This window comes from Astatotilapia calliptera, chromosome 5 (genome assembly GCF_900246225.1).
Source record: "Astatotilapia calliptera chromosome 5, fAstCal1.2, whole genome shotgun sequence".
Taxonomy (NCBI): Eukaryota; Metazoa; Chordata; class Actinopteri; order Cichliformes; family Cichlidae; genus Astatotilapia; species Astatotilapia calliptera.
In genome coordinates this window covers 11003619-11031095 of record NC_039306.1, presented here as the reverse complement: position 1 = coordinate 11031095, position 27477 = coordinate 11003619, and the positions used below count along the sequence as shown (strand labels likewise).

General features: G+C 39.9%; 1 protein-coding gene across 6 annotated transcripts in view; it reads left to right on the top strand.

Annotated features, from left to right (window-relative positions):
* LOC113022133 (plasma membrane calcium-transporting ATPase 1-like) overlaps window positions 1–27477 on the top strand; it is a 127701-nt gene that overhangs the window by 57740 nt on the left and 42484 nt on the right. For all 6 annotated transcript variants that reach the window (XM_026167212.1, XM_026167210.1, XM_026167208.1 and 3 more), the window contains 5 exons: window positions 187–600; window positions 22603–22800; window positions 25472–25729; window positions 25928–26053; window positions 26449–26574. In XM_026167212.1, coding sequence (XP_026022997.1) covers window positions 405–600; window positions 22603–22800; window positions 25472–25729; window positions 25928–26053; window positions 26449–26574 — 904 coding nt within the window. In that variant the 5' untranslated portion in view covers window positions 187–404. The remainder of the gene's footprint in view (window positions 1–186; window positions 601–22602; window positions 22801–25471; window positions 25730–25927; window positions 26054–26448; window positions 26575–27477) is intronic.

The following is a 27477-nucleotide window of genomic DNA, read 5'->3' as shown; positions in this document are numbered from 1 at the left end:
CTAATTGGGCAAATTAGTCTCTCTGCTATTAATTAGAAAGATTACTTCAGGAGTCCCTTTAATTTATTTATTTCTTTATTTTTTATGTGTGCTGCTTCTGATGCTGGGCTGGTACGTCTTTAGACAGTTTCCACTCTGGTTCTGGTTTCTAAACAACTGTTTTCCTGTTTTCTATTTTCTCTGCAGAGTAAAACCAGCAGAACATGTTTACTCCACTGTTTCCATAGTTACTGAGAGGAGCATGCACGTCCAGAGAAGGCTTTAACGTCACAGTTTGTCTCCTCCGACTGCCATCTAAAAGAACTACACTACCCACAATTCCTGTGACTAATAACATAGCCAACGTTTCGATCACTACAAACAAAGACAGTCAGAAGAACGACACTGCTGTGAAGAGGACCACCATGGCAAACAACCCTGCAGACCACCCTCCGGGGAATTCGGTTGCTGAGGGCAACCATGAAGGGGACTTTGGGGTGAGCATGGTGGACTTGAGGACCGTGATGGAGCTGCGGAGCACTGAGGCCGTCAACAAGATACGGGACACTTACGGAGATGTGCAGGGCATCTGCCGCCGCCTGAAAACATCCCCTATAGAAGGTAAGACCGGTTCAATACACACAACCAAACCATTTAAGTCAGTGGATCTGAAACAGTTCACAACCTACAATTTTTATTAGTCTGTGACAATAAAAACAAATGATCCAAGGTGAATTAGATTGGCAGTGGTCACCGTTATATCATCAATAAATACTTTTGGAAAGTTTTCCCTCCAGAAATCACATTTATTCTGCTTAACTGCTTAACTTCTGTCAACACGTGTTAGCTGGGATAGGCTCCAGCCCACCTCTTCATGACCCCATATATGGTGTTATGTACTAAAAAGTCTGGAAGTTTTTTGTTTATTGGAGCCTTGTGTACAGTCAAGAAAGTTTGCTTTTGGTACCTTAGAATGATCTAAACAGTTTTAATGAAGATACTTTTTTATTTCAAACAATGTCAACAATCATGGGTGATAGTGTTTCGAAAGGTTGGCTCTGGATCTGAACAACAGGTAGTTAAAGCCAGAAGGTTGTACCATTTTAATTGACTGTACGAGATTATTTAGTATGCTAAAAAAAAAGAAAAAAGAAGAAGCAATAACTACACTTACACCAGATTAATCACACCCAGAGTATTACGCAACTACGCTTCACGTGGTCTGATGAATGACACACCCAGGCCCAGTACATTTCTGCTCTTATGTTTACCTTGAGATTTGGCAGCACACAGCTGAACCTGCTGTAAGCATGAGCACATGAGCCAACACAACCAGCTCATGTACTTGTTCCTTGTTGGAGTGTTGTGGAATCGCCCTTTAAAGGTGGGGACGGGGCAACCTCCATCTTTGACATTCCTAACAGCATTTAAGTCAGACAACACAAATTCTGGGATTTTAGGAGCCCTAAAAACAAAGACTTGGAAACTGCTTACTCTGTTAAATTGAAAAAACGCAGGGATTGTGTTTCAGTCTGGGCAGGTGGCAGTGGAGATCTGTACCATACACGCTTGTTCTTCAAAAAGGGCTTCTTGTCCTTGCCTTTCACAGTAAAAATCCTGGAAATACACAGTATGTGGCTGTCTTAATACACCATATTTTGCTGCTAAGCAACTGAAAGACATGGGTCACATCTTCCTATCAGATAAACCGAAAAAGAAAAAATGTTGATTTTGTAATGCATGTACAAAAATGACGATAAAACCTTTAATTAGTAGCATTAAATAGATGGAAAAACATACATTTAAGAAATTATTTATTAATTTACAGGAGGAATAAAATCTTAATCTGTAGCTACTATTTTCATGACATTATGCACACTAAACATTTTTTATTAGTACACATTTATAAAGAGTGATTCTAATTGTGAACATAAAAATTGTACTTCAGTTCAAGCTTTTCTTCATAAATCTCTGCATTTAAGAAACACAAAGAAAGAAGCAAGCTATTGCAACAGAAGAAACCAACTTTAACAGTAGTGCACTAATTAACAGCGGTGATGGGACGTGGCATTTTTGCTGTGTACTATTAGGATTAGGATTTGTTGGGTTTACGATTGATTCGATGACCTTTCCATTCCTAATCCATTGATTGATATTCTGGTTGGAATCCGTAGTCTTTTTTTATAATCCTTAGTTAGGATTAGGCAATAATCTGTGGTTATGGTTAAGAAAGATGTTAGTTGTCCAAGTTTTCTTAAAGCCAGAGTTATGGTTGTGGAAATTCAGGGGAGGTCTGTTCACACTGCCAAAAGTAATGGATTGGACTGAAGGCTATTATTGCAGCACTTTTCCCCTCGTGCAAGTAAAGCTTGCGATTGTCAGACCAATGAGAATTTAGTCTGATAAGATCAAACATGATGAGACTGCAGCCTTATTCAGCAACTCTGAAAGTGACTGTAGCTGGCAGGGCAATAAATAATACTGTTTCTCAAAATTCTTGCTCAGGCATATTGATGGAAGTGCATCAACAGTTACATTGACAACACAAGTAGAGCAGGAGATAAGTGTGTGTGAGCCACGCTTGTTTGGTGAAACATGGATACCCTCGTTATTTTGTGCTAAAAGATGATCATTTTGGAGCTCTATGTGAGACCAGAAAATGGCCGACATGTGGCTGTTTGTTATGTCTCTCTCCCACTCTCATCCTTTGATCCCTCTGTGTTTGTGTATGTGTGTGTGTGTGTGTGTGTGTGTGTGTTTGTTTGTATGTGTGTGAGTGTGTTTGCAGCCACTGGTCCATTCCAGGATTGAAATTAGTTCCAGCCCGTTCCCCTAATGGCTCCATAGATCATTGCTCCGTTCCATTTAGTAATCAGAGGACAGCTGTAGTCGAGTCCTCCACGCAAGAAATTACTCACTTTAATGAAGAAAGTGTAATTATATTTTCACTGCAGAGGGGGGAGGGGGTAAAAAACAACAACGGGGAAATCTGGATGTAAGATTTAGGGCAAACACGCATGAAATGAGACTGTTAGTGTGTTACACTGTAAAGACATCAATCCAGGTTTATTAGTAACATCATGTCCTACATGAGCATCTTTTTGTCATCTAAAGGGCTCCTGCTTTTCCTGTGGGGCAGGGTTATATCATACATGGTCAAAGTTTCTTCATAAATGCAAATAATCCCCCTGAACCTAAATCTCAGGCTTCAGCCTGCTCCTACTACTCACTGCTACAGTGAGAGCAAATATACTTAACCATGTAAATCATGAAATAATTGACAGTAAATTCCTTTTTTTTTTTAAAAAAAACAACAAAAACAAAAACTGAGCTTTATGACAATTTAAGAAAAAAAAAGGTCAATTGTCAGACAACATTTTTGTGTATTTATTGGTCAGTTTGTTTGTCTTAATCAAACAATCACATATAAGGGAGTTAGAGTTAAAAAACTGACAGCACATAGCCTGACGGTGAAGTTGCTAAGCATACCGGTAGGTCGAATGCCTGTTGGACAAAAGGGGGCAACAAAGTTCGTCAAAAGGGGAAAAAGCACAAAAAAGACAACAAGGGATAAAAAAAGCATTAAGAGAAGCGCAAACAGCAGCAGTGGACAGTTTACATTGTTTTTAAGACTGTTTAACTTCAAGATGGAGAATTTCTTTATCTGGAAACCAAAACTAGCACAAAAGTGGATAAGTGGATCCCACAGACTACCGTATTTCCCGGACTACAAAGCGCACCTAAATATTAGCCGCACAAGCTAAAATCAGGGGAAATCAGGGGAAAATCCTGTTTTGTACATACATTAGCCGCACCTGACCAAAAGCCGCAGGTGTTTCAATGTAAGAGAATATGCACAAAGGGAATTGTCAGGAAAGAGATGGCTGTTTGGAGACATCACTTTTATTAATATTTTGAAAAACAAGTTATGGGTACATATTTGCACATGTAGTACATAACAATAACCTACAGCACACCAGAACAATAGATTCGGACTACCTTTTAGGCTCAGGTGCAGTGACACAGCTTTAACAAGAAGAAAAGTCAGTCATTCACCGCCATCTTTCTCTTCTTCCTGCGCACTAAAACCACCAAAGTCCTCTTCTCCAGTGTCGGATACAAACAGGCTCATGATGGCTTCGTCATCCACTCTTCTTCTCTCCTTCGTTGTCACTTTCAAAACCAAAGAAATCCTCATTGTCAGTGTCAGAGTCGAACACCCTCAGAAGGGCCGTGGCGGTGTCCTCCTCTCCATCATGCAGCAGTCCAGCCCTTCAAAATCCGTTGGTGATCGTGGATGTTTTCACACTTTTCCACGCTGTCAGAATCCACCGGTGGAGTTGAGCATAACTTGCTTTTTGGGCATAACTTGCAAGTTTATCGCCGCTCATCATCCACGACTCCCGCTGAACGCGTACCGCTACTTTGAAGTTTGTTTTTCGCGCTACTTCGTACGGCACTACGTTGCCTGGCGGACGGACATGTGACTAACATACCACTCTTGAACCCCGATCCTTCCGCCAGGCAACGTAGTGCCGTACAACAGCGGAACACACAAAACAAATCGTCTTACGATATGACAAAAATCACGGACAATCCATAGAAAAGCCGCACCTGACTAAAAGCCGCAGGGTTCAAAGCTTGTGCAAAAAGTAGCGGCTTATAGCCCGACATTTACGGTAGTTGTTTTTGACGCTGCTTCCTAGACACATGATTTTATCTCACACTCATAAGATGTCCAAGAAAATCTCACACCAGATACAGGAAAACACTCAAGGCCTGTACTTTGTGAAAACAGTGATAAGTTGAAGTGGCGTTTTTTCTTTTCTTTTTTTTTTTCTGACATCAGGCTTCTTTTGCACCAACAGTAGTCCATAAACATCAGGAAGCACAGAATAAAGTTCATGTGCTTAATTTGCAAATGTGCACGAGCCTGGTTAATAAAGAGACTCGCCAGTGAACGCAGCCTAATCCTGGTTTGACAAAACGTTAACAGGACACTGCACACATTTACGCATATGGCACTACAGCAGTGACTGTTATTTATTCAATTATTCCTGACACACAGAGAATATAGGTCAGGGCCTAACCTTGAATCACAGCCTACTAAACCTGAAACAGGTGAGCTACAGCACAGAGTCACCGTGCTACTGTTGAGTCCTTTTACACAGGTTCAAGAGTCCTGAGACTAAAATGAAAGACAAATCCATCCATTTAGTGCATTCCACAAATGACTTTTATTTATTTATTTATTTTTCTGTTACACAGTCAGTATTTGCATTAGTGGCTGTTGCATCTATAGTGTTGATGGATGTTTACGTAACATGACTTCATAAATCATAAGGCTTTAAATTCAGTGGTTTAAAGCCTTTGGTTATTCAATAAAACTGATAAACCGGTAAAACATTTATGAGATTTAGATTCATTTATATCAATTATGTATGATTGTTCCAGTACATCATATGAGTTTCTCTTTGTGTGTGTGTTTCTGTGTTTGTTTGTTTTTTGTTAGTGGCTAAAATGACACAGGAAGTTCATTGATACCAATTAAAATACATTTAGATTCATCGTAACTGATATTTGAAACCTGCCTTAATATGTTTATCTCAGATTCACAGCTCTGATTGCAAGTCTTTAGTACAAGTGTTATTTGACAGTATACGCATGGTTTAAACGGCAGTTTGACTGATTACTACAGCTGCAAGGTGTACAATGATATATATAATATGTAGCTCAATGAAATCAACAATTTATGACAAAACAAATACCTTAAAGTAAATATGGTGTTATTTCTAATTATATAAATGTATGTTGTCAAGTCCCTTCTATATATAGTAACCAGTTATCCAATCCTTATTTATTTATATACTCCGCACCGCTGCATTGTTGCACATAAACATCAATATGACATATGTCCTGCTATTGTCTGTCATGTTGCTGTTTTTGGTATTATCTGTTTTCCATGCTGTTAAGAACATTGAGAGCAAAGAAAAAAACGATCCCGTTTCCTTGAATGTGTCCACCTACTTTGTCAAAAAAAAGCTGATTCTGATGGACCAGTTATTTGAAATTGTGGTTCAATACAGATGCTCACTTTTAACATGAAAACAAAGAAATCTCTGAAAGTCTCTGTCCCTGAACGTTTATTCAGGGAAGCTGCGCTGACAACAGATAAACATCGGCTACCTCATTTGTCGATACGTTTCTTTCTCTTACCCAGGCTGATACAGGGAGGTGCTGTTATGTGGCTGATATATCACCCCGTCCCTACTTTTTAAAAATTCAATAAACCTATAAAATGTAGCCTAAGTAGTGAAAATGTTTAAGCTATGAAACAGAAAAGCCCAAGCCTAATCATTAAGGTGGCTGTGGTAAAGGCAATGCATTACTAAAACTGTTCTCTGAGATGGACCGACCCTAACTAATCTGATAATTTCACATGTTAAACTAGTGGACTCGCCTACTAAATGTTGTTTGTGTCACGGTTTATGGTTGTTTCAGTGCAGGATTTAAAGTTTAGTGCTGGATTTTGACAGCACTGCTACACTGGCTGAACGTATCACAGTTTCCATCCTAATAATAAACTCCAAATTGATTTTACAGTCTGCATGGCAGGCACAGAGTTTGCTGTGGGAGTACGCTGTATTGATAAATCCTCTTTTACCGCTCTCCTATTCTCCATCTAGAAATGTGAACTATATACCATAACCATAGTTTGTTAGTTTACATCGAAGCATTCAGCTACCCAAGTGGTAGATGATGGAAGCCTGTTTTCTGTGACTCTAAACCAAAAATGAAAAGCAATACTGTGATATACACCAAAAACATATACAGAATTAATAACTTACCACGCATAGTAAGTTAGAACTAAAGGGAAACTGCAAGCTTTTTAGGTTAAACAGCATTTTATTTGTTAATATGGGTTTTGTTCCATGTCAGGATGTTGTAATATCAATGATACAGTGGATGCGCAGTGTCAGAGGTGAGGAGTTAAATAGTGAATATTGTGTGTTTTTTGCCCCTCAAAGCATGTACATCTCATTTATTGTGTCTCTGTGACAGAAGGGAAACCTGCATGAAACCTGAGTCACACACAGGGGTTGTCTGTTTCTCACCTTAAGCTAATTTTCTCACATTGATCGCATGATTTCTTGTGTTGATGTAAACAGATCTGGAATGAGCCTCAGATGAATCATGCTTCTCACAATAGAAAACCTGTTCCTTCTCTCTGATAGCCCACTGCCATGCTAACTAACCTGATTAGCTCTGTAACAGCTCAGTTCGTCGTTATGTTAGCAGTTAGAGATTTCACACAGTTATATTTAACCACATGCGAGGCGCGTCTTTAGCAGCTCTCTCTCGATGGCTATGATAGATAGTTAGATGCTTCAGTCTGTAAAACCAGCTCATGAATGGACACAGACACAGACCTCGTCATCCTGAGTTGAACCTGATCATTAACACACACAGACACACACACATCCTAAAACCGAAGGCTCAGCTGCAGCTGTGCATCCTGTTGGTTAATGTGTATTGATTAATCAAAGTCTGAGTGTGTTTCATGTTGCGATGACATGCAGCTTTTGAACATAACACACGGAGCCAGATGTAAACTTTATAAAAATACACATGCGGGCCTTAAAATAAGCCTCTATTTTAGGAAAGTGCCACTGAGCAGCAGCGTTTTCTGTCACTGTTCAGGTGAGAAGAAGACAGGAGATAATTCCCTTTGTATTTTGTGTCATCGCTTTTTAATAGCTTCAAGAAATTAGAGCTGAAAGTGGCAGATAAAAATGGATTTAAAGAGTTTCTTACTGTGGCATCAGCTAATGATCAAATGTTCAGTTTCATGCTAATTTTGAAGCGCAAGCGGCATGGAAGTCACACAGATGTCTTCCTGTTTATCTTGTGTACAAATATCGGTCTCATTTGAGAGCCAGCAAAGGCGAAATGCAGTTTATGGTGATGTGAGACAGCTGGAGAAAGTGGAGCCAGAGAAGAGCTGCCGTTGATGACTGATGAATGACTTAAACAATTAACTTAACATCAGAATGGCTTTCTGATTAGTTAACTGCTTGTCAAAAGCTCCGATTGGTCGATTTGTGCTGCAGTGAATCACTCACGTCACTTGAAGTCTATTCAATAACAACAGAGATGGGGTTTTGGAATGAAACAAATTGTTCTTTTATTCCCGCTGTTAGTGTTAATCTCTCTTGCACAACAACCCATTCCCAGCTTGTCAGTTGATGCCATTTTGTCAAAGACCACACTAGGGCGGCTCATTTATGCACACTCTGCTCTTTGGTAACCAGGTAATGATACTAGGGAGATGGTTCTGTCACACCCGGTAGTCATTTTTAAACATGCATTGTTGCTCTCACCATTTTCCCAAAGCTAACCAAGAGTTTTTAGTGCCTAAATCTGACCAGTGAATGAAGCTGAAAGTCTATTTATGTGATAACCTACACAAATCACCATTGCCAGGATTTGCAGTTGTACGTGTTGTGCCTCCAATTTGCTGCCGAAACACTAGCTGGGGTTGTAGTTTCTCACTTCCAGCCTATTAACAAAGATTAAAGGCAGCAGATGAACAAGTAGCTGGATTTTCATGCAGAATTTAATGATGGTACAGGGAATGATGGCACTGAACAGTTGTAAGTAGTAGTTCTTGCAGAGTAAGCTTTTAAAGGGTTTGTCTTTATGATGTTCCTGTGGTGTAGTTCAAGTGCAGAAATGTTAGTGGGTGCTTTTTTTTATATTTTTGACCATTTTATAAACAAAAATGTGCTTCAAGTTTGAGAACATTGAATCATTTTTAGAAAAACTCATCAAAAATGTAGTCTGGTGATGGGAAAAAAAAATCACCTCTAGGTCAAATCCCACCGTGTTTTGGCCAAATATATATATATTTTTTAAAGTGTCTTTAATGTATTTTTCAGTTTCAGTGTGTTATTCTGCACTCATGAACGTGTGACCTTTACTGTTGGGTTTTTCAGATATAACTTAGTAGGAGCGACAATAGTGTGACCTTGACTGGTTCCCAAATAATCTGATTTCCAGAAGCTTGTGAAGTTTACCTAACTGTGGTTTTAGATGACTTATCACTCAATGGAAAGATTTTATTTTGGGCTCATGAGCTGTAATCAGTTGGTTCCTCCACCCTCCCTCTTACATACAGTGACTGAGAGCAACTAGAAATGGAAACAAAATGAAATAAAACTATATCATGATAAATAAAGTAATATTTTTTGTATTAGTCCTATTTATTGACTTTTGTCCGTTTCTTTGGCTTTTGGAGCTGCATGGGTTTCTCTAATCATAATCAAAATACTGGCACTCATCAAAATAAACCACCAACTCCTGAGAAGATAAGTTGGAAACCTAAAATGTTTGGTGGGTGCGTATTTCCTGTGTTCACCTCAGCCATATCCTGTTTGCCGTAATTGACAAATGAACATCGACAAATTCAGAAGCCACCCTCTTGCAGGGCAAGTGGATCCAAACCATGCCAGGAGAATGCCACACTAGTGCAGTCAGTTTTATTTGTAAGACCAAAAAAGTGGACCACATCAGTCCAGCTCTGAGGTCCTTACACTGGCTGCCTGTCCGTCAGAGGATAGACTTTAAAGTTCTGATGCTGGCCTATAAAGCTCTGAATGGTTTAGGACCAAAATACATCAATGACCTCCTGACCCAGTATGAACCATCCAGATCCCTCAGGTCATCTGGATCGGTCTTTTATCAGTTCCCAGAGTCAGAACCAGACACGGAGAAGCTGCATTCAGCTTTTATGCTCCTTATATCTGGAACAAACTCCCAGAAAGCCTCAGATCAGCTGAAACACTCAGTTTATTTAAATCCAGGTTGAAGACTCACCTATTCTCAGCTGCATTTGAATAAAGCACCAAATCCACACTTTAAGCTTAAATTTCAAAACTTACATTTAACTACTGATTTTATCTACTGTTCTGATTTTATCTGTTTTGATTTTATATACTGTTGTTTGTTTGTTTGTTTGTTAATTAGTTAGTTAGTTTATTTGCTTGTTTTATTCAATTTTAAATCATGCTTTTTATTTGTTCTTGTTTCTAATGTCTCTGTAAAGCACTTTGAATCACCTTGTTGTTGAATTGTGCTATACAAATAAACTTGCCTTGCCTTGCCTTGCCTTGCCTTGCCTTGTAGACCTCAATCTGACATGTGAATTTCGAAGAGCTTCATGGGGAAAAATAATAATTTAAAAGAATAAAAGGACATAGGTTGTAGGGGTGGGGGGAAAAATCGATACTGTGTAGTATCGTGATATTTTGTTTGCTAATAATGTATCGATACAGGGACAGCAGAAATCGATATTTTGTTACAAAAAAGGTTTTTGTGGACTGGAACTCTGACTTCAGAGCATTTTGATCATTTTTCTGAGCAAGAATCCTGACATTCCTTCACTGTCCAAATGTGTTTAACTTTTTTTTTGGCAGCAATAAACATGACAGTTTACTTATTTTAATTTAAGACATGTTTTATTTTAATTACGTTTAAAACTTTTTTATTTAATGTAAAATCATATTTTGTTTTAATTTACTTTCAAATTCTTCAGTTGCTGAATGGGCTGCATAGTTTTCATAAATTGCATAGTTCAGAATAGCTATAATTGTACCAGATGGTTGCATTCAGTTAAGTTGGACTAGACTGTAATACAAACCGTTCAGTTTGTCAACAATAAAACTGACTGAAATGAGAAACTGAGTGTGAGACTTTGATACTAGATAAAATGAATATTGATAAAGTTTACCTTTATGTACAGAATCTGAATATCGCAAAATATTTTTAAAAATTGCAATAATATCGTATCGTGCGTTAAGTATTGTGATAATATCGTATCGTGGGATGTATGGTGATTCCCACCTCTAATAGGTTGTTGGAGTGGACAAAGGAAGAGCGATGTGGCAAGAGAAAACAAACTCAGAGATAATAAAAGTAGAAAGCTGACGTGATATTGACGTTGATATTGACACAAATGCTCTTTTTGACCTGAATACTAAATATGGGAGAACTCACATACTGGTTATTACAAAATGGACTTAATGGTTTATTCAGTATGACTCAAATGAGTGACTGAGCAGCTGAAGGCGTCAGGAAAGTGTTTACAGAGGTCGAGTCCAACGGTTTTTTCCATAGACTTGTATGTGACAGGAAGTTGTTTCTCTTGTGCAGGTGTCACCCCAAGGTCAAATAATTCATTTTTAATAATGCAGATTTAAGGTCTTTCTGGTTTGACACAATTTGTCAGACCCTAAGCTATGTCATCTTCTATGATAGTCTGTGATGCAAACACTAGTTAGATGCAAGATTAAAGAAGTAGATGTTTAAGAGTTTTTTAAATTATCAGTCTAGTTTGAGGAAAGCAGCACCAAATGTTGGGGGCATAAACGGCAAAAGCTGCATCCCCAGTTATTCTCCTCAAGGAATACCAGATCTCTAACAGTTCAGTCATGGAGGATTAGGAGTGCAACTTTGCACATGAAGTGTCAGACAAACAGAAATGTTACATAGCCTTTAAATACGAGCAGAAGTATTTTAAAATCACGCTTCCAGATCCCCTCATTATGGTGTCACCTGTCTGTGTGTACTGTGAAAGGGCTAATTATCAGCCACAGTTCAGTTCTGAGCTTTATGTAAATGAATTCCCATACACACACACGGACACACAGACTCACACACACAGTGTACGTGTTTGTAGGTTAAGAGGTTTCTCGGCCTGCTGGTCTGTCAGATCTTTTTGAACTCTTTGGTGCAAGAAGTCAGCACCCTATCAGAGTTTCAGTATTAGCTGCATGACCCGAGTCCTATTCACTGTCTCTCTCTCACACACACACACACACACACACACACACACACACACACAGCCTCAGGACATCCATGTCTTTGCCAATTCAAGCTGAACGCTCCTCTAAGCAATCAGCAAGAGGAAGAAAGCTACAAAGACACTCTTCTTTCTTTCTTTCTTTCTTTCTTTCTTTCTTTTAGTTGAGACGTACACATTTAAATACAGTGTAAGTCATTTTGCAGCATACCAGGTCTCTGGTTTTGTTCAAAGAGGATAGACCTGAGGACTTATAAAGCTCAGCCTTATGTCATTCTGCAACAGAGGATGCGAGTCTGTGTTAAAGAGAAATCTATCTCCTGTAGACACTCGTCTCTTCATACCGGTGATATGGTCATCACGGTCATCATTCTCCATCTCTGGCTTAGCCTGTGAATGAAATGCTTCAGGTGAACTATTGGTCCTCCGTTCAGCCAGGATGCTTTTATCTGTCACACATTACAATTTATTGCTCTCATTAAATTTAAAAAAATGTGTTGCTGACAACAGCAGGTGGAGTTAGTTTGGGCAGATATTGGATTAAGCTATAACCTCAGGAGGGTTAAAAATGGCATGCTGAAGTGCCAAAGAACTTTTTCAGTGGCCACTTGAGGCTGGCTTAAATTATATTGAAGCTTAAAAATGTAAAATATTAGGGGTGATGCAGCTTTCAGAGACTGGTGGGGGAATTTCCTCTCTTAAAACACAATACAATTTTCTTTAATTATCTTATTAATTTTTTAATAATAATAATAATAATAATGGATTGCATTCGCTTTGAGGGCCTCGAAAAGCAATCGAGGCCCTCAAAGCGCTTTACAATTCCACTATTCATTCACACACTGGTGGAGGCAAGCTACAGTTGTAGCCACAGCTGCCCTGGGACAGACTGACAGAAGCGAGGCTGTCATATCACGCCATCAACCCCTCTGGCCATCACCAGTAGGCGGTAGGTGAAGTGTCTTGCCCAAGGACACAACAACTGAGACTGTCCGAGCCGGGGCTCGAACTGGCAACCTTCCGATTATAAGACGAACTCCCAACTCTTGAGCCACGATCGCCCAAATTAGCACCCTGTTTAATAGCCTTTCACATTAAATCAGACGCACCTTATTAATCAAAATGGTTAACCAGTGCTAACAATAGCTGATAGAAATACCACAGCTGTACAGTTTTAGCTAATGTTTGCCATGCAACTGTTTCCAAACAACAAAGAAGTAAACAAACAAAACAAGATGGTGAAAGCATCACAGCTGAACTCTAGACATCTTGACATAGTTGCTCCTGTATTTTATGCAGTCTGCGTTAAATGTTTGTTCTGCATCCACATCTGTGCCTGTTTTTGCTAGTGTTTGCTGATGTGCTTTCTCTTTATCTAATTATTAAAATAGGCCTCATTCGGTCACCAGGCTCCATTTAAGGTGCTGTTGGCACTGAAAGAAAAGTGGTTCAGAGGATGCTTGAGGCCTCAAACAATGAAAGAAACATCCAGATTAAACAGGGCTTGGTGATGGCTTTAAATAGAAACTTGACCACCAAATAAAACTGCATTGTACAGTCAACCGATTGATATCTATTCCTGCTCTGTGGCATATACAATATGAAAAATGCTGAGCAATGACACAAATTCTGATTTTACTTCTAGATAGCAAGAGAAAAGGAAAATAATAGCAGGCATTACAGTAGCAAAGTCCTCAGCATGCTTGTATTTCTAGAGGAACAGTGACTAAAGAGACAAATGCTTTAACATCTATGGAAAAGACATCAGTAAAAACAAATTTTATCCATGTTTTCACAGTGACCAGGGTTATTACCTCCTCAATTCTTTAAAATGTACTTACATCCCACTATAATAACAATTTCTCACAATATGAGGCCCTTCTCTACATTATATCAGAAAAATGTGTTGGTGTTATTACGCAAGGAAACAAACAGAAGGTAAGTTCTTCATCAGAAGAGAGAAGATGTAAGAATCCAGGACATGAGAAAACAAGACGAGACAATTACCTAGAGAGGGATATTATAGCAGGGATGCAGTGAATAAACACCTCGTTACAAAGATGAATGCAGATTTAAGAGTTCAGTAATGTGAACACTACCGGATCTGGTCTAGAGGGATGTGGGGGGAAAGTGATGTAGTCATCCTTTACCGCTCATGCTCTCAGTTTTCAGGAATATTATGGAGACCAAGAGAACAGGGCCGTAAATGCTTCATCCCGATATCAAAAAGATCTTTGTGCTGTGGGGGGCAATTTAGTGCCATGGTTACCAGAAAAATCCCCACATATGGACAGTTACAGCATGTGGAGAGAACAGTGTAGTGATGACTGTTACTTTACAGCATGTTTATTTCGGGGTAGGGTAAATCTCACATTTATCTTCTCATATAGAGTTTTCACTCCCAACTGTGGGACTAATAAAGGCGATCTTATCTCATCTAATGCATGACAGAGGGCTGGTTTGAAAGCTGCCGTCTTCTATTTTTTGAAAGCATCTGTGTCACTTGTGGTTAAATGGAGCCTCAGCCCAACCCTTCCACTCTGTGGTTCACCGATGACCTGGTGGAATTTCAGAGGTTAATCACTCTTTAACGAGATGGTTCCCAATTTAGGCCCGTGACATCATTTGAGTCACTGTTCGTAATGTCAGGTCACATCAGTGCAGCATGCATATCAAACAGGTCCATTTAAATGAAGAAGAATATATTTAGCTGGCAGTTGTAACTTTTTAAAAACTTTTTTTGTAGGAGATCAAAGGTAGGAAAGATGTCCGAGACAAATTTTAAGTTTTAATAATTTATTTTATTATTTGAAACTCAAAAACTGTCTTCTTTTTTTCCACAGTAAGGTGTTGGAAAAACCATCGTCGATAGTCAAACTCATAGGCTTGCCTTTTTGCATGGACAAAAGGTTAAACAGCCTCAAAAAAAAGTAATTTCTGTTTCATTTGTTGTTAAATATTTGTCGCCTACTGACATGCCCTGCAGCTCGCTGTACCACTTCTGCATGAACTCTCTGTTCAACAGTTTGTCTTATCACTATTTAATGATAACATTTTTGTGTGAGCAAAAGATGAAACAAGCGAAGCCCTTTGTAGAAAAAGCCTTGTACCTTGTGTTGGATTTTGTTACTTTATACCTGTTTCTTTTCTCAGCTTAAGGGTTTTGAAAAAATATCATCAGAGGATCTTTGACTCTGAAATGTAAACCGAGAAATAACTGTGCAGTTTCTGAATTTATAAGGCAAAGTATAAGAGAACTATTCTCGCACAGCTTAAATCAGTGCTGTGCTGGATGGGTTTGGCTCATTTTTACAATACAATATTTACTTCGTTAATACTAACAGTGTATTTGTATCCATATCGGAGTATACAGGGGGACACTTGACTTAAATTACTTCAGGCTCCGTGTAGACGTCTGCACGACTGCCAGTTTTTAGTGATTATGTGGATTCATCCAAGACACAAATAACTTCTGGATTTTAAACCAGCCGTTAGTGCAGCGCCTCAGTCCATCAGCTTTGTGTGTTCCTGAGTGCAATTGTTTAAAAATGAAGCTGTAGACTGGTCTCATACAAACTCATTCGTGCCCTACTGAAATGAAAGTTATTTTCAAAATCTTGCTGATGGTTATAAAAAAACTTGACAATTAATATCCATGAACACAAACAAATAAATTGCTTTTTTGTTTCTAATCCACATTTTTGCAATGAGAAAGGCTTTTGGGTCAGCAGATTTACCTGCAGTTACACTGACTTCATTATTTCAAACAGTGGCCATGTTTATTATGAGTGTTCCCCACTGTATCTCTGACAGAAAATGGGTAAAAGCATAATAGGTTCTCTTTTACTGAATGAACCTGTTCTTATATATAGCACTTTTCTACTCAAGCTCTTAAAGCATGTTTACACAACATGATGAGCACTTTCTTTCTACGTTTAAGTGATCTCTATCAGACATTCACATTCTGATGAACACATCAGGATTATTGGAGTTCGGTATCTCGCCCTCTTATTTTTGGCATGCAGAGTGGAGCAGCCAGAGATTAAACAACCAAACTTCCGATTAATAGATGATCTGCCCTACCTCCTGAGCCACTCCTAAACTAAATTATCAGTACAGGGTTTGTTATTTTGTTATTAGATCCGGGTGTGCGACTTCAGCATGAATTGTTACTGCTGCTGTTTTTCTCAATAAGTCCAGCTGTGGGATGGTGGTGAAAGGAAAAAAAAACAAACGACAAGGTGGAAGAACCACAGAGAGGATGAAGGAAACGTGAAGCGGTTTTGGCAGCATGGAGGACAGAGAAAGGACAAATAGTCCTCAGTCTCTGTAGTGGTGTCTTTTTGTAGTAGAGGAAGAATGAATGAAAGTGAGAACTGTGTGGTGGCTGATAAAACTGTAGATTGGAAGAGTTCTCATTTTGGATCGAGGTAGCCCATTTCTGCTGGAAGCTGAAATTTCCAAACATCTGTGACTGGCGAGTGTGCGGCGGTCTGCTCTTCTTTTACTGGAACGTCATCTTAGAGCTTTATTGTGCATCTCCATGGGGACGCTTGCTAACAGGAAGCTGATGCCAAGCACTAGATGAAACATGATTTCACAATCACAGCATTAAATGGGAAAAAAACAGACTCATATCGTTCAAACCTTCAGTAAAGGTGCTCTGTGATTGAACTCATCTTTATTTTAATCTGACAGCAGCTTTCAGTGACAATCACTGGCCTCAGCATGATCAAACTGGACTCTGCACTAAACCACAGTGTGATGAAACATGGCCGATGGTGCCTGTGACAGAAAGTGTATTTTTAAAATATCGGAGTGTGTCATAGCTCATCATGAAGATATTCTGTCCTCAGCTCTGTTATGTTGTGTCAGAATTACTGTATATTTTCTTATCCCACTGCATGGTAGGGTGCTCTCATTTTTATATTTAATATGTGTCATGTCACCTTTAGTTGCTAAAAATAAAACTATAAAAAAAAGGCAAAAAGCTTGGAAACGATCTGTTCAAAGAATGCAAATGGTTTGCAGCATGTAGAGATTTAACAAGTGCCACATTAGACAAGGATCATTAAGAAGTATCCAAAAAAAACTTCATTCCTTATTTTCTCATATTTATACTGGTGAACATTAATCCCTATGAGCCACAGATTCAGGGTTCAGACTGCTGTAAATGCCCACTTTGGCAGTTTTGTGGGGGGTTTTTTTGCTCTTGGGTCTGTATTTCTAAGCAAGTTTATGTCGTGGTCATCTCAGGCACAGAGCTCTGCCTGCCTTCTGATTAAACCAACAAAAGACAGCTAGCTTAAAGGCTAAAGCTGCTTGTTTTAGACAAAAGATGAACTGAGGTGCTGTACCGAGTAGGGCTGGGCGATATGACCCAAAATTCATATCTCGATATTTTTTAGCTGGATGGCGATATAAGATATATATCTCGATTTTTTTCTTTTTAAAGCCATAAGTTAAGAACAAAAAGAGAGTTCTAGTCACACTGTGTCCCAGATGTCACACGGGCACTTTTATTTACATACAGCGTAGATGTACATGAAGAAATTACTCAAAAATAAATTATCAGCATTTATTAAATAATCATGGTCCATAAATAAAAGAAAACAATGTTGTTTTTGTGCATAACAAAAAGCTCACAATTGTGCAGTCAAAATGTAAACTAATAGACGCTGAGCATAATAACAAAGAGACAGATTTCACTGCTGCACCACGTCTCTGAACAGGTGCCATTTGTGGTCCTTATACACACACAGTACGGTAATATTACGTTGAAGCACAGTACGTATCACTCCGCGAGGCTCCTCCCCGGTAGCCGTAATCCTCCGACAATCCATCAAGCGGTGCAGCTCCGTAGCTTAGCAAAGTCATATTAAAACATTTTTTGACAGATTGCTGAGCGCTGTGTACCACATAAAATCGGTTCGCGGTCAGTAAGCACAACCAGAATTCATACATAAGGCGCACTGTCAAGTTTTGAGAAAATGAAAGGATTTTAGGCCGTGCAGCCCCTCCGGGCTGCATGTCGTTAGCGCGGTTAGCTCGTTAGCGCGGTTAGCTCGCTAACACGTTGACGCCGTCCAGCCCCACGCACGGTAACTCGCTAACGGAGATTTTCCGCTTTCATCTTGTCATTGCCTGCAGGTGAAGCTATGGGGGAGGCGGAGTTGTGTTCAGTGAAGGAGAGGCAAGGCCGAGTAACGTTGCGTAGAGACAAAAGTGGACGAAAGAGAGGCAAACCTGCGGCTCCACGAGTATAATTATAACGTAACATAGACTATATCGATATAAACGATATTGTCACATCTTATATCTCGTATGAAAATATATCGATATTTTTAAAAAACTCGATATATCGCCCAGCCCTAGTACCGAAGCTGATGGAGATTTAAAAAAAGGGTGATTTTGAACCGTGAATTATGCAAAGCGTGAGTCCAATGATAACAATTTACAATTTGTTAGCATTAATATTAACTCATTCACTGCCATTGACGTCTATAGCCGTCAATTGCAGTGAATGAGTCAATGGGTTTAACTTAACTCATTCACTGCCAATGGCTGGCAGTGAATGAGTTAATATTCAAATATTTTTTTAATTGTCAAAGTTTATGTTTTCAGATCAGCTTACTTGATTTAGAATTAGCTCATGCTATTTAAGGTATGATAGTATAAAGTCAGCTCACTTAGTTGATTCACTACCAGATCGCAGTCATTCTCTGACCTGTTGGAAACGATGAGTTTAGCTACAGATACTTGTACTGTCAGTGGGCTCAGGAGCATCCACTGTCTGTGGGACAGCCAGTGTCTGCTGATAGATTTTTGAGACACAGAGTGAAAATGTGATATATTTAACATCCACACACAGATTCACTTCTACGCACATCCCCTACTTTGTGTCTTTGCATAGGTTTTGATTGGGTTTGGTGTGAATATGCCGTAGGATCACCTTACTTTAATTTTCTTTAATCACATTTCACCTCTACTGTCTTAAGCCGCCTCACATCTCATTGATCTCACTGAACTTATTTAATCTCAACTTGTCTCTTCTTATCTCTCGTTGTGTCCTTTCTCCTTATTTTATTCCGTCTAACCTTATATCATTACACCATCCACACCCCATCTCTTCTTCCCTCACCTTATTTGCCCTCCTCTCATCTCTCCTTTACCACATCTAATCTCTCACCTTATCTCAGTCAGCCTTGATGTGGAATATTTCTGCCGCTGAAGCTGTCCAATTAAGATTAGATGGCATGAAGCTAGTACATCTGTGTGTGCTGTGTGTAGGCAAACCCTCAAAATGGCAGAAGCTAGTGTCTCATAGTTTCACCTCATTACTGCATCCAAAGAGGAGTGTGACAGACGGGGGAGAATTCACGAGGAGGAGAGGAGGAACTCTTTTTTTTCGGTCCGTCTGGACAGCATCATCAGAGAGAGCGAGAATAAGAGTTCGTTATTAAAACGTGACGGCAGAGACATGGCTGAGCTCATGTTCATGCTGACTTGGAGGCTGTCTTCATGAGAGATCCTGGCAGTGGGGTCTGTTAACATTCAGATCACGTTCCACTGCATACCTCCCGATTTCTCTAAGAATCCCCAGCAGCCATGTTGGTGCCCGCGTGACCATGAGGAGGACGTCTTTGATGATCAGACTTTAGTGGAAAAATACATAATTAAACAAGTGGTTACACTATTTTTCCATTCAGTTGTATGTGTGTGTCATTAAAGTTGCAGCAAACACCAGTTAAAGTTAACGAGAACACGTGATTTTAAAGAGCTAACTGTTGAGATTCTTCCGGTGAATGAAAATCAATACAGAAACAAGCTGCTGATTATCCATTTTTAATTAGCAAACTGCAGTTGGTGTTTTTAAAATCTAATTTAAGCCCAGTTTCAATAAAACCACAAGTAAGGAGCTCTGAAGATGGATGAAGCCCTGGTGTCTCCGTCTTTCTGAGCATCTGGGTCGACTGGGAAATCTTTTTGTTTGTACTATCTTTATATGGAGAATGAATGAGCAGCGAGATATGAGCCACGGCTGGAAAATGACAGTCACAGTTCTGGAATCAATAACTCAGTGATATTGTTTGTTCCCCGGTAAGCAGAGGTTTGGGAGCAATCTCTGCAGAGTGATAAGAGGAGAAACATTGCCATTTTTCAATTCGGTGAACTCATTGATTAGTTGGAGAAATCCAGTGACTGACATTAGCAGAAATTTGATGCAACTCTGCTAGAAGGGATGCTTCCACAAAAATAGCAAACACCATCTGCAAGTTCTAATGGTGTGTTTAAGGAAAGTGTTTTACTCTTAAACAATAAGGTTAAGTAAGGTGAGGTTTGACTGCAGTTACAGAAGGTGTTTTCAGACTGTTTTGAGGGGAACGTTATGAAAAGTCCTTCTAGAAAACAGTGCTGAATAAACATTTACACTGCAACATAGAGCAAATGTTCCTGTAAAGCAAGATGACATTCCTTGTACATTCCTCCGCCTCTGACTGCCACCCATTACAAGCGGCAACAATGGGTTTCCTTCTCCCTTAGAGATGGGGTGTGGAGCCATTCGAGAGGGCCTCGGCGTGCAGCTGCTGCTCCTCCACATCAAAAGGAGCCAGTTGAGGTGATTCAGACATTTGACTAGGAGGCCTCCAGGATGGCTTCTAGGTGAGGTATTCTGAGCCTGTCTTACCGGAAGAAAGCCCCGGGGTAGACCCAGGACTCTTTGGAGAGATTTAACAAGTTCAGTCAGTATTATCCTTCGCTCTCATTGGTAGTTGTTTCAGGTGCTAATCTCAAAATTTGCTGAAATTTGTGGACCTTTAATGGTCTGGTCAGTCTCTTCCTGTTGGAACGCCCCTTTAGACACAAAAACCCAGCCACTTTAGTCCACCAGTAGTTTTTTCACCTTAAACTGGTTGAATGGTAAATGGCCTGTATTTGTATAGCGCTTTACTAGTCCCTAAGGACCCCAAAGCGCTTTACACATCCAGTCATCCACCCATTCACACACACTGATGATGGCAAGCTACATCTTAGCTACAGCCACCCTGGGGCGCACTGACAGAGGCGAGGCTGCCAGACACCGGCGCCACCAGGCCCTCTGACCACCACCAGTAGACAACGGGTCTTGCCCAAGGACACAACGACCGAGACTGTAACTTGTGTTTGCGTGCTCTCCCTGTCAGGTTAATTGATGATTCTAGACATGCGGTTGACTGCCAACTTATCCACAGTCTGCTGCCTCTTGCCCAGTGTCGGCTGGGACAGGCTCCAGCTTTAGTTTAAGGTTTTGATAAGCCTTAAATCATGATTGCTGCAGTATAAAATGTGTATCATCTGTCAATTTGTTCATTTAGATTTCAAATTTGATTAGCGGGATGGTTCATTAGTTTCCTGTGAGCGACTGGGCTGGTCTGAACGGGTGGTGCTGTGTTGACGTGGAGCAGATTGGCTCTGGTGGAGCAGCAGATTGCGTGTTCAGCGGGAGGGGAACTTGGGTCAGTTCAGGCTGCTTTGGTTTCATCGCTGCCGCACACACACACACACACACACACACACACACACACACACACACACACACACACACACACACACAGTGGAGGCCCCTGACCCGGTGACTGTGATCAACACGAGGGGCCACAGAATAAAGCTGAAGGCTGGCAGGATGACTGCTTTCTTTCTGCTTTCCGCTAATATTTAGGTTTCCTGTGATTTTCAGTTCATCACCCTCTAAAAGTTAATTACATCATTTCTCTTTGGTTGAACTAATTGCAGCCCGTAGACGGTTGTAACTTTGAATGAAGGGTTGTTTTAGAGGTCGCAAGCCACAAAAGTTCAGCCGCTGTTACAAAACAAAGCGAAACAAAAAGAAACGTTCAGGAATCGTCACTGAAACTTATAAAACAACACACCCCATCACAGCTGCTTATAATTCACCCTTGATCAGGGGAATTATTTTTCCAATCTTTGTAGCTGAACCTGAGTGTACCAGATTTCTGACCTTTAGGTCATTTTTTTTGTGGCGGAAATGATGAGTATGTCATTGCAGATGGTTTCTGGGTGGAACAGGTCTGTTTTGGTGAATTGCTCAAATAAGTACTGTGTGTGGAAATGCTGCAGTCTGCAGCAAAAGGGGGCTGATCGTGACTTTCTATTACTAAAGTACATCTTCTGCCCTGTGTGGTGAGTTAACATAATAAAGTTTGATGACAGGAGTTAGCCTTTGACCCTTATACACAGCTGCTATTGCTGCTGCTGATAAGCTGTGGTGGAAAAAGCATGTCTTGCAGAACAAGATTGTAATAGTTATATTTCAAATTCATTGAGATATTTAGGGCCGGTGAACTTTAGCACTATAAACAGCATTGCTCTAACTAAATATTAACACAGCAACACACTTCAGTCTGACTGCAACACTCATTCACCTGCAACACAGGTACACACAGAGAGACGTCACAGAAATACTGAAAACGGAGTAAAGGTATATCTCTGCACAGTTCTTTAAAATATTAAATAATTTCAGTTAACAGAAATAAAATAAAACCCAAGCCTTAAAAAAAAAGTGCAAAAACTCAAATAAATTGATATAGAAAAGTCCTTGTTCTTTGTAACTGTGTCTGTATGTCTGCACTCTTTGTCATGTTGCTGGATTCATTTGACATTTCTCCAAGTTTCCATCCACATGTCAGAATAATTACTGTCTTACTAAAGAACAATAACTAATGTTGATGTCAATATTCATGACCTTTCGGTTGTGTCTGCAGGTCTGTCTGGTAACCCTGTCGATTTGGAAAAACGTCACACGGCATTTGGACAGAACTTTATCCCCCCAAAGAAGCCCAAGACATTCCTGCAGCTGGTGTGGGAAGCTCTGCAGGACGTCACGCTTATCATTCTGGAAATCGCTGCAATCATCTCACTGGGTCTGTCTTTCTACCATCCACCTGGCGGTGACAGTGAAGGTCAGTGTAGATCGTCGTAGACGCTGTGTCTTTACCCATTGCTTTCGGTACACTGAAGACTCAACCTGAGCATTTTAGCTGCTGCCAGCTGGTGGTTTTTCAGAGCCAGAGATGAACATATATGGAGAGGTGGCAGTGCTAAGTTATCAGTATACCAAGCTGCACACATAGACATAACAAAGAGGGTTGTTTCTCCAGTGGAGTTTTCCTTCCCACTGTCGCCAAGCGCTTGTTTGCAGCGTGTCGTCTGGTTTTTGGAGTTTTTCTCTGGATAATTTTATTATTTTAAACGAATTAAGTTAAATTAATTAAGAAATGAAATAACTGCTAAGACAAAACTACCCGTGGCTTAAAATAGAGGGAACTCCAACATTAACCAAAGCAAGTGAAGCTAACTTGGAGGAGAAAACCACCGTTTTATTAGACTCCCAGGAAGAGAAATCATTTCCTTTGTGAGGTGGAAGGCAACATGGGTTAAACACCTGAAAAAGGCAAGCCCAGCAATCAGGTGACTGGCTGGGTTGGTCACAGCTGAATGGGTGTCATGCACAGATGCAGATTAATTAGAGCACTGTTATAAAATACTAGAACTTGATGTGGACACTCAAGTTTGTGAAATCTTGTGAAAGAAGGCGACATGGGAGTTTCAAATGAATACCATACATGTATCTACTAAGGGGCTGACGGGTAGCACCAGCGGCCACCTGTATTTTTTTTCTATATCCATGTTGTTTATTTTAATTACATGCTTTTATCAGGTATGTTTTTCTGGGTAAATTATAAGTGGATTTATTTACTTTCATTTTTACGTAATCCACTTTTATAAAACAAGAAATCTGATCATTGATTTGTTTAAAAATGTCAGTAGTTACTGGGCTAGTTTCCATTACTGTCAATTTTTGCATGAAAATGAAGTAAGAAAATAAAGTGGTGCAGAAAACAAACATCTAAACGTGACTTTCTTCAAGTGTTTACACGCAGATACGTTTTATGTCATGCAAATAATGAAACAATAATTGTGGCAAGAACTTCATTAGCTCGGTGAGCCTTAATTGAGTTGGCTAAGAGAGGTTAAGAACTGCCATCAGGAATTGTCACTTGATGACAATTCAGAGCCTGATAAATTATCTGAGTCTTTAAGCCTCGTGGTAACACTCACACATTCACGGGCTCCTCTAATCAAGTGAGTGAGAATCTGAAAATGAAGCTGATGCCTACGAAGCAGGGAAGGCTATAAAAGGAAATCAGAGCACTTCCAGCTTGCTGTCTAAAATGTCATTCAGTAGTGGTGGTTGATGGGAGCGCCAGGAATCGAAACAAGATGTCTGCAGAGGAGCAGCAACGGGAATGTTTAGCTGACACAGAAGTGATGCTGCACTGTTTCGCTGCGTGGGGTTCATTCACAATCAGGGCCCACATCAAAGGAAAAACCTCACCTGCTGCTGCGTCACAAAAGTCAGTCTGTGTGGTCAGCAAAGCAGCATTTGGATCAGAGTAACAGCTGCTGTGTGCAGACTGAGATAAAATATGTTTTGTTGGCCTTAATTATCAAAGCTCTGTTTGCTGAAAAAGGGAGCAGTATGTTTGTGGATTGTGAAGATGCTTTGCATGCAAGGGAGTCTAAAAATATCTAGAAACAGGAAATTATCTGCTAGTCACGAATTTCTGAAAGATGACAAATTAGGAGAAGAAACTTTTTCAGCTGATTAAAGGTTAAGGTTTTCCAAGCTGTGATAATCCCTTAGGGGTTACTGAAAGCCCAAACCTTTGCACGTCCCACAATTACTGCATCTATTCCAAAAGTAACATGTATTTATTAATTATTATTATTTATTTTCAGTATTCTGATATATGTAGGTAGTTGGTTTATATTTTAATTTATATTATTATTTATATGGGGATGTATATATTATATGTACTGTAAATAAAGTTGTTTAAGTAAAGTTTTTGTTTAGCTTTTGACAGTATTCCTGACTGAAGGATACAGGTCATTTTTGCTTTTTGCTAATTTGAAAGACGGCTGAGCAATTAATTAAATTTTAATGATTTTACAATTATTAAAGCAGGATAACTGAGATACAGTTGTTGTGCAATGTTGTGTTTTGTGCCTTAATAAAAATCCAAAAGAGAAAAAATTATAATGTGATGATGTTATGCCTGAGTGGAGCATATTCCATTGGTCTATGGTTGTCACAGCAATTTAAGAATTCAGATGTGGGTTTTTTGTTGCGTCTCCAAATTCTAAGTAGAAAGTCTGACTTGAGAGAGCATCCAGATGAAAATTGCAACTGGAAACTTGGAATTTCAGGATTCCCACTTTAAATGCACAATACAATACCATATGTCATCTTAACCCTCTCCAGGCAGACGTTGCAGATTTGCAACAGTTAAGACATAACAACCTGATTAACCCACATACATATTTTATGAGGTTTTTTTACTCAGAAGTACCACTGCAGGACTTGGTTGTGCATTAGCAACAAAAAACTTAATTCGGGCTTGAGAGGGTTAAACCCCATCACAGCTTAGAGCTTCTTGCCTTACCTGTTCATTAAATCATTACACAGTCAGCCATTATTGCCTAACCTTTCCAATAAGAGCTCTCCATCTCGCCATCTGTCTTTGCTGTTATGATGGGATTTGATTTCAACATGTCCTCATGTTTTCACAGCATGCGGCGCAACTTCGGGTGGCGTAGAGGACGAGGGCGAGGCCCAGGCTGGCTGGATCGAAGGCGCTGCCATCTTGTTCTCAGTCATCATTGTGGTCCTGGTGACGGCCTTCAACGATTGGTCCAAGGAGAAGCAATTCCGCGGGCTGCAGAGTCGCATCGAGCAAGAACAAAAGTTCACGGTCATCCGCAAAGGTCAGGTCATCCAGATCCCTGTGGCCGAGATCGTGGTTGGAGACATCGCTCAGATCAAATACGGTATGAAACGCAAACATTGTTATTGGTTATTTCATGTGATGTTTAACTGTCAAGCTTTTATGACTACAGCAACAACCTTTGTGGAGCTGCTTTACAATACAAAATTTAAATTTAAAAGGACTCTGTGTAAGATCCTGTTCAAACCCTGTGGCTGATGGGGGAAAAAGATTCTGACCTATCTGATCGATCTGCTTGCAGGAGACCTGCTGCCTGCTGATGGTATCCTGATCCAAGGCAACGACCTGAAGATTGACGAGAGCTCTCTGACAGGAGAATCTGACCAGGTTCGCAAGTCTATGGAGAAAGACCCCATGCTGCTGTCCGGTGAGTGTCTGGAAAACTGTTCTCCTAAAAAAATCAGGTTCACGGTGTTTGACTGAAAGATTGATGTCCTGCTTATAACACAAGAGCTGTCTGAGACCCCGCCAAAGCTAAAATTTCCCATGTATGAATTCAATCCCTTGATTCAGAAGGATATCTGGATGCAGAGTAGGGCTACACAGGAGTGCAAGACTATTTACCTAGAAAAAAAGCAACATAAGTAAAAGCATGTCATTTTAAATATTCAGTAATGCGTCTTAAAATGAGATTAGATGGATAAATAAGTGCTTTGACATTGATTTAAAATGAAAACAAATGACAGTAACACAGTAACAGTTTTAAAAAATAAATAAATAAAGCTTCTTTTTTGACTCGTAGCTTTTTGAATATTTCCTCAGGGACCCACGTGATGGAGGGATCAGGCAGGATGGTGGTGTCAGCTGTCGGCCTCAACTCTCAAACAGGCATCATCTTTACTCTGCTGGGCGCCAGCGAGAACGACGAAGAGAAGAAGGTCAAGAAAAGTAAGACATGAGACAAAGCCTGTCACACATGTCAAGAAACACAACATATGTTGAAGTGTGGAAGGTCATACGAGGACAGTAAGTCTGTGAAGTGTGAGGAAAGTTTGGCTAGAACGACTGTCACCGTGTCAGCTTCTGAATATTTCTGAACAGGCTGATCGGAAATATTTTGCCCGTTTTTATCAGCTGGTGTTGATTTGACGTTTCTCCTGTCGTACCAGCCGACTCTGTCAGCAGGTAGAGTTCATCCAGTCTGAGCTGATAACAGCAGAGCTTTTTGAAGGGTCTGAATGTGATCTGTAAGCTTAATTTAACTTCAATCTAAGCACAAAAACCTTCCATAGTGAATACACGAGACCAAAGATGAGTAATATTGTGATTGTACCGGCCCAAAACAAGTGAAATAAAAGTGACGTCTACAAAGGAGCTCCCACAATCTTACCAAACTTAGCTTATCGTAATTTTAAAGTGGCATGCACACCTTTTTAGTGACCGATTCCAAAGAGTTTGTAAGATTATAGTTCATTTGCTATGACCAGGTAATTAGCTTAAACTGTATATAAAAGATGAATTAGCAAAGTCCTGTTTTGAAGTCTTGAGCTGACCTTTTTTGGTATGACAATCTTGGTGATTACAAACAGGATATGATGTGAGGTGGAGCTGATTCAGAAACATATCGCGATGTCATAGGCTAGAAATGTTAAATGTGCTTCATCAGACAAGTACTGAGGACAAGTACTTCCTAGACGTCTGCAAACAGTCACCTCTTGCTGGACATTTGAAAAATGCTGCACTAGCTGCACTTTTCTGCTCTGTCCTTCTTTTATATACAGTCTATGGTTGTACCCAAAGCTACATTTCAAAGAAATGCATGTGACCATGTATCCTTAAGGGGATAAATGG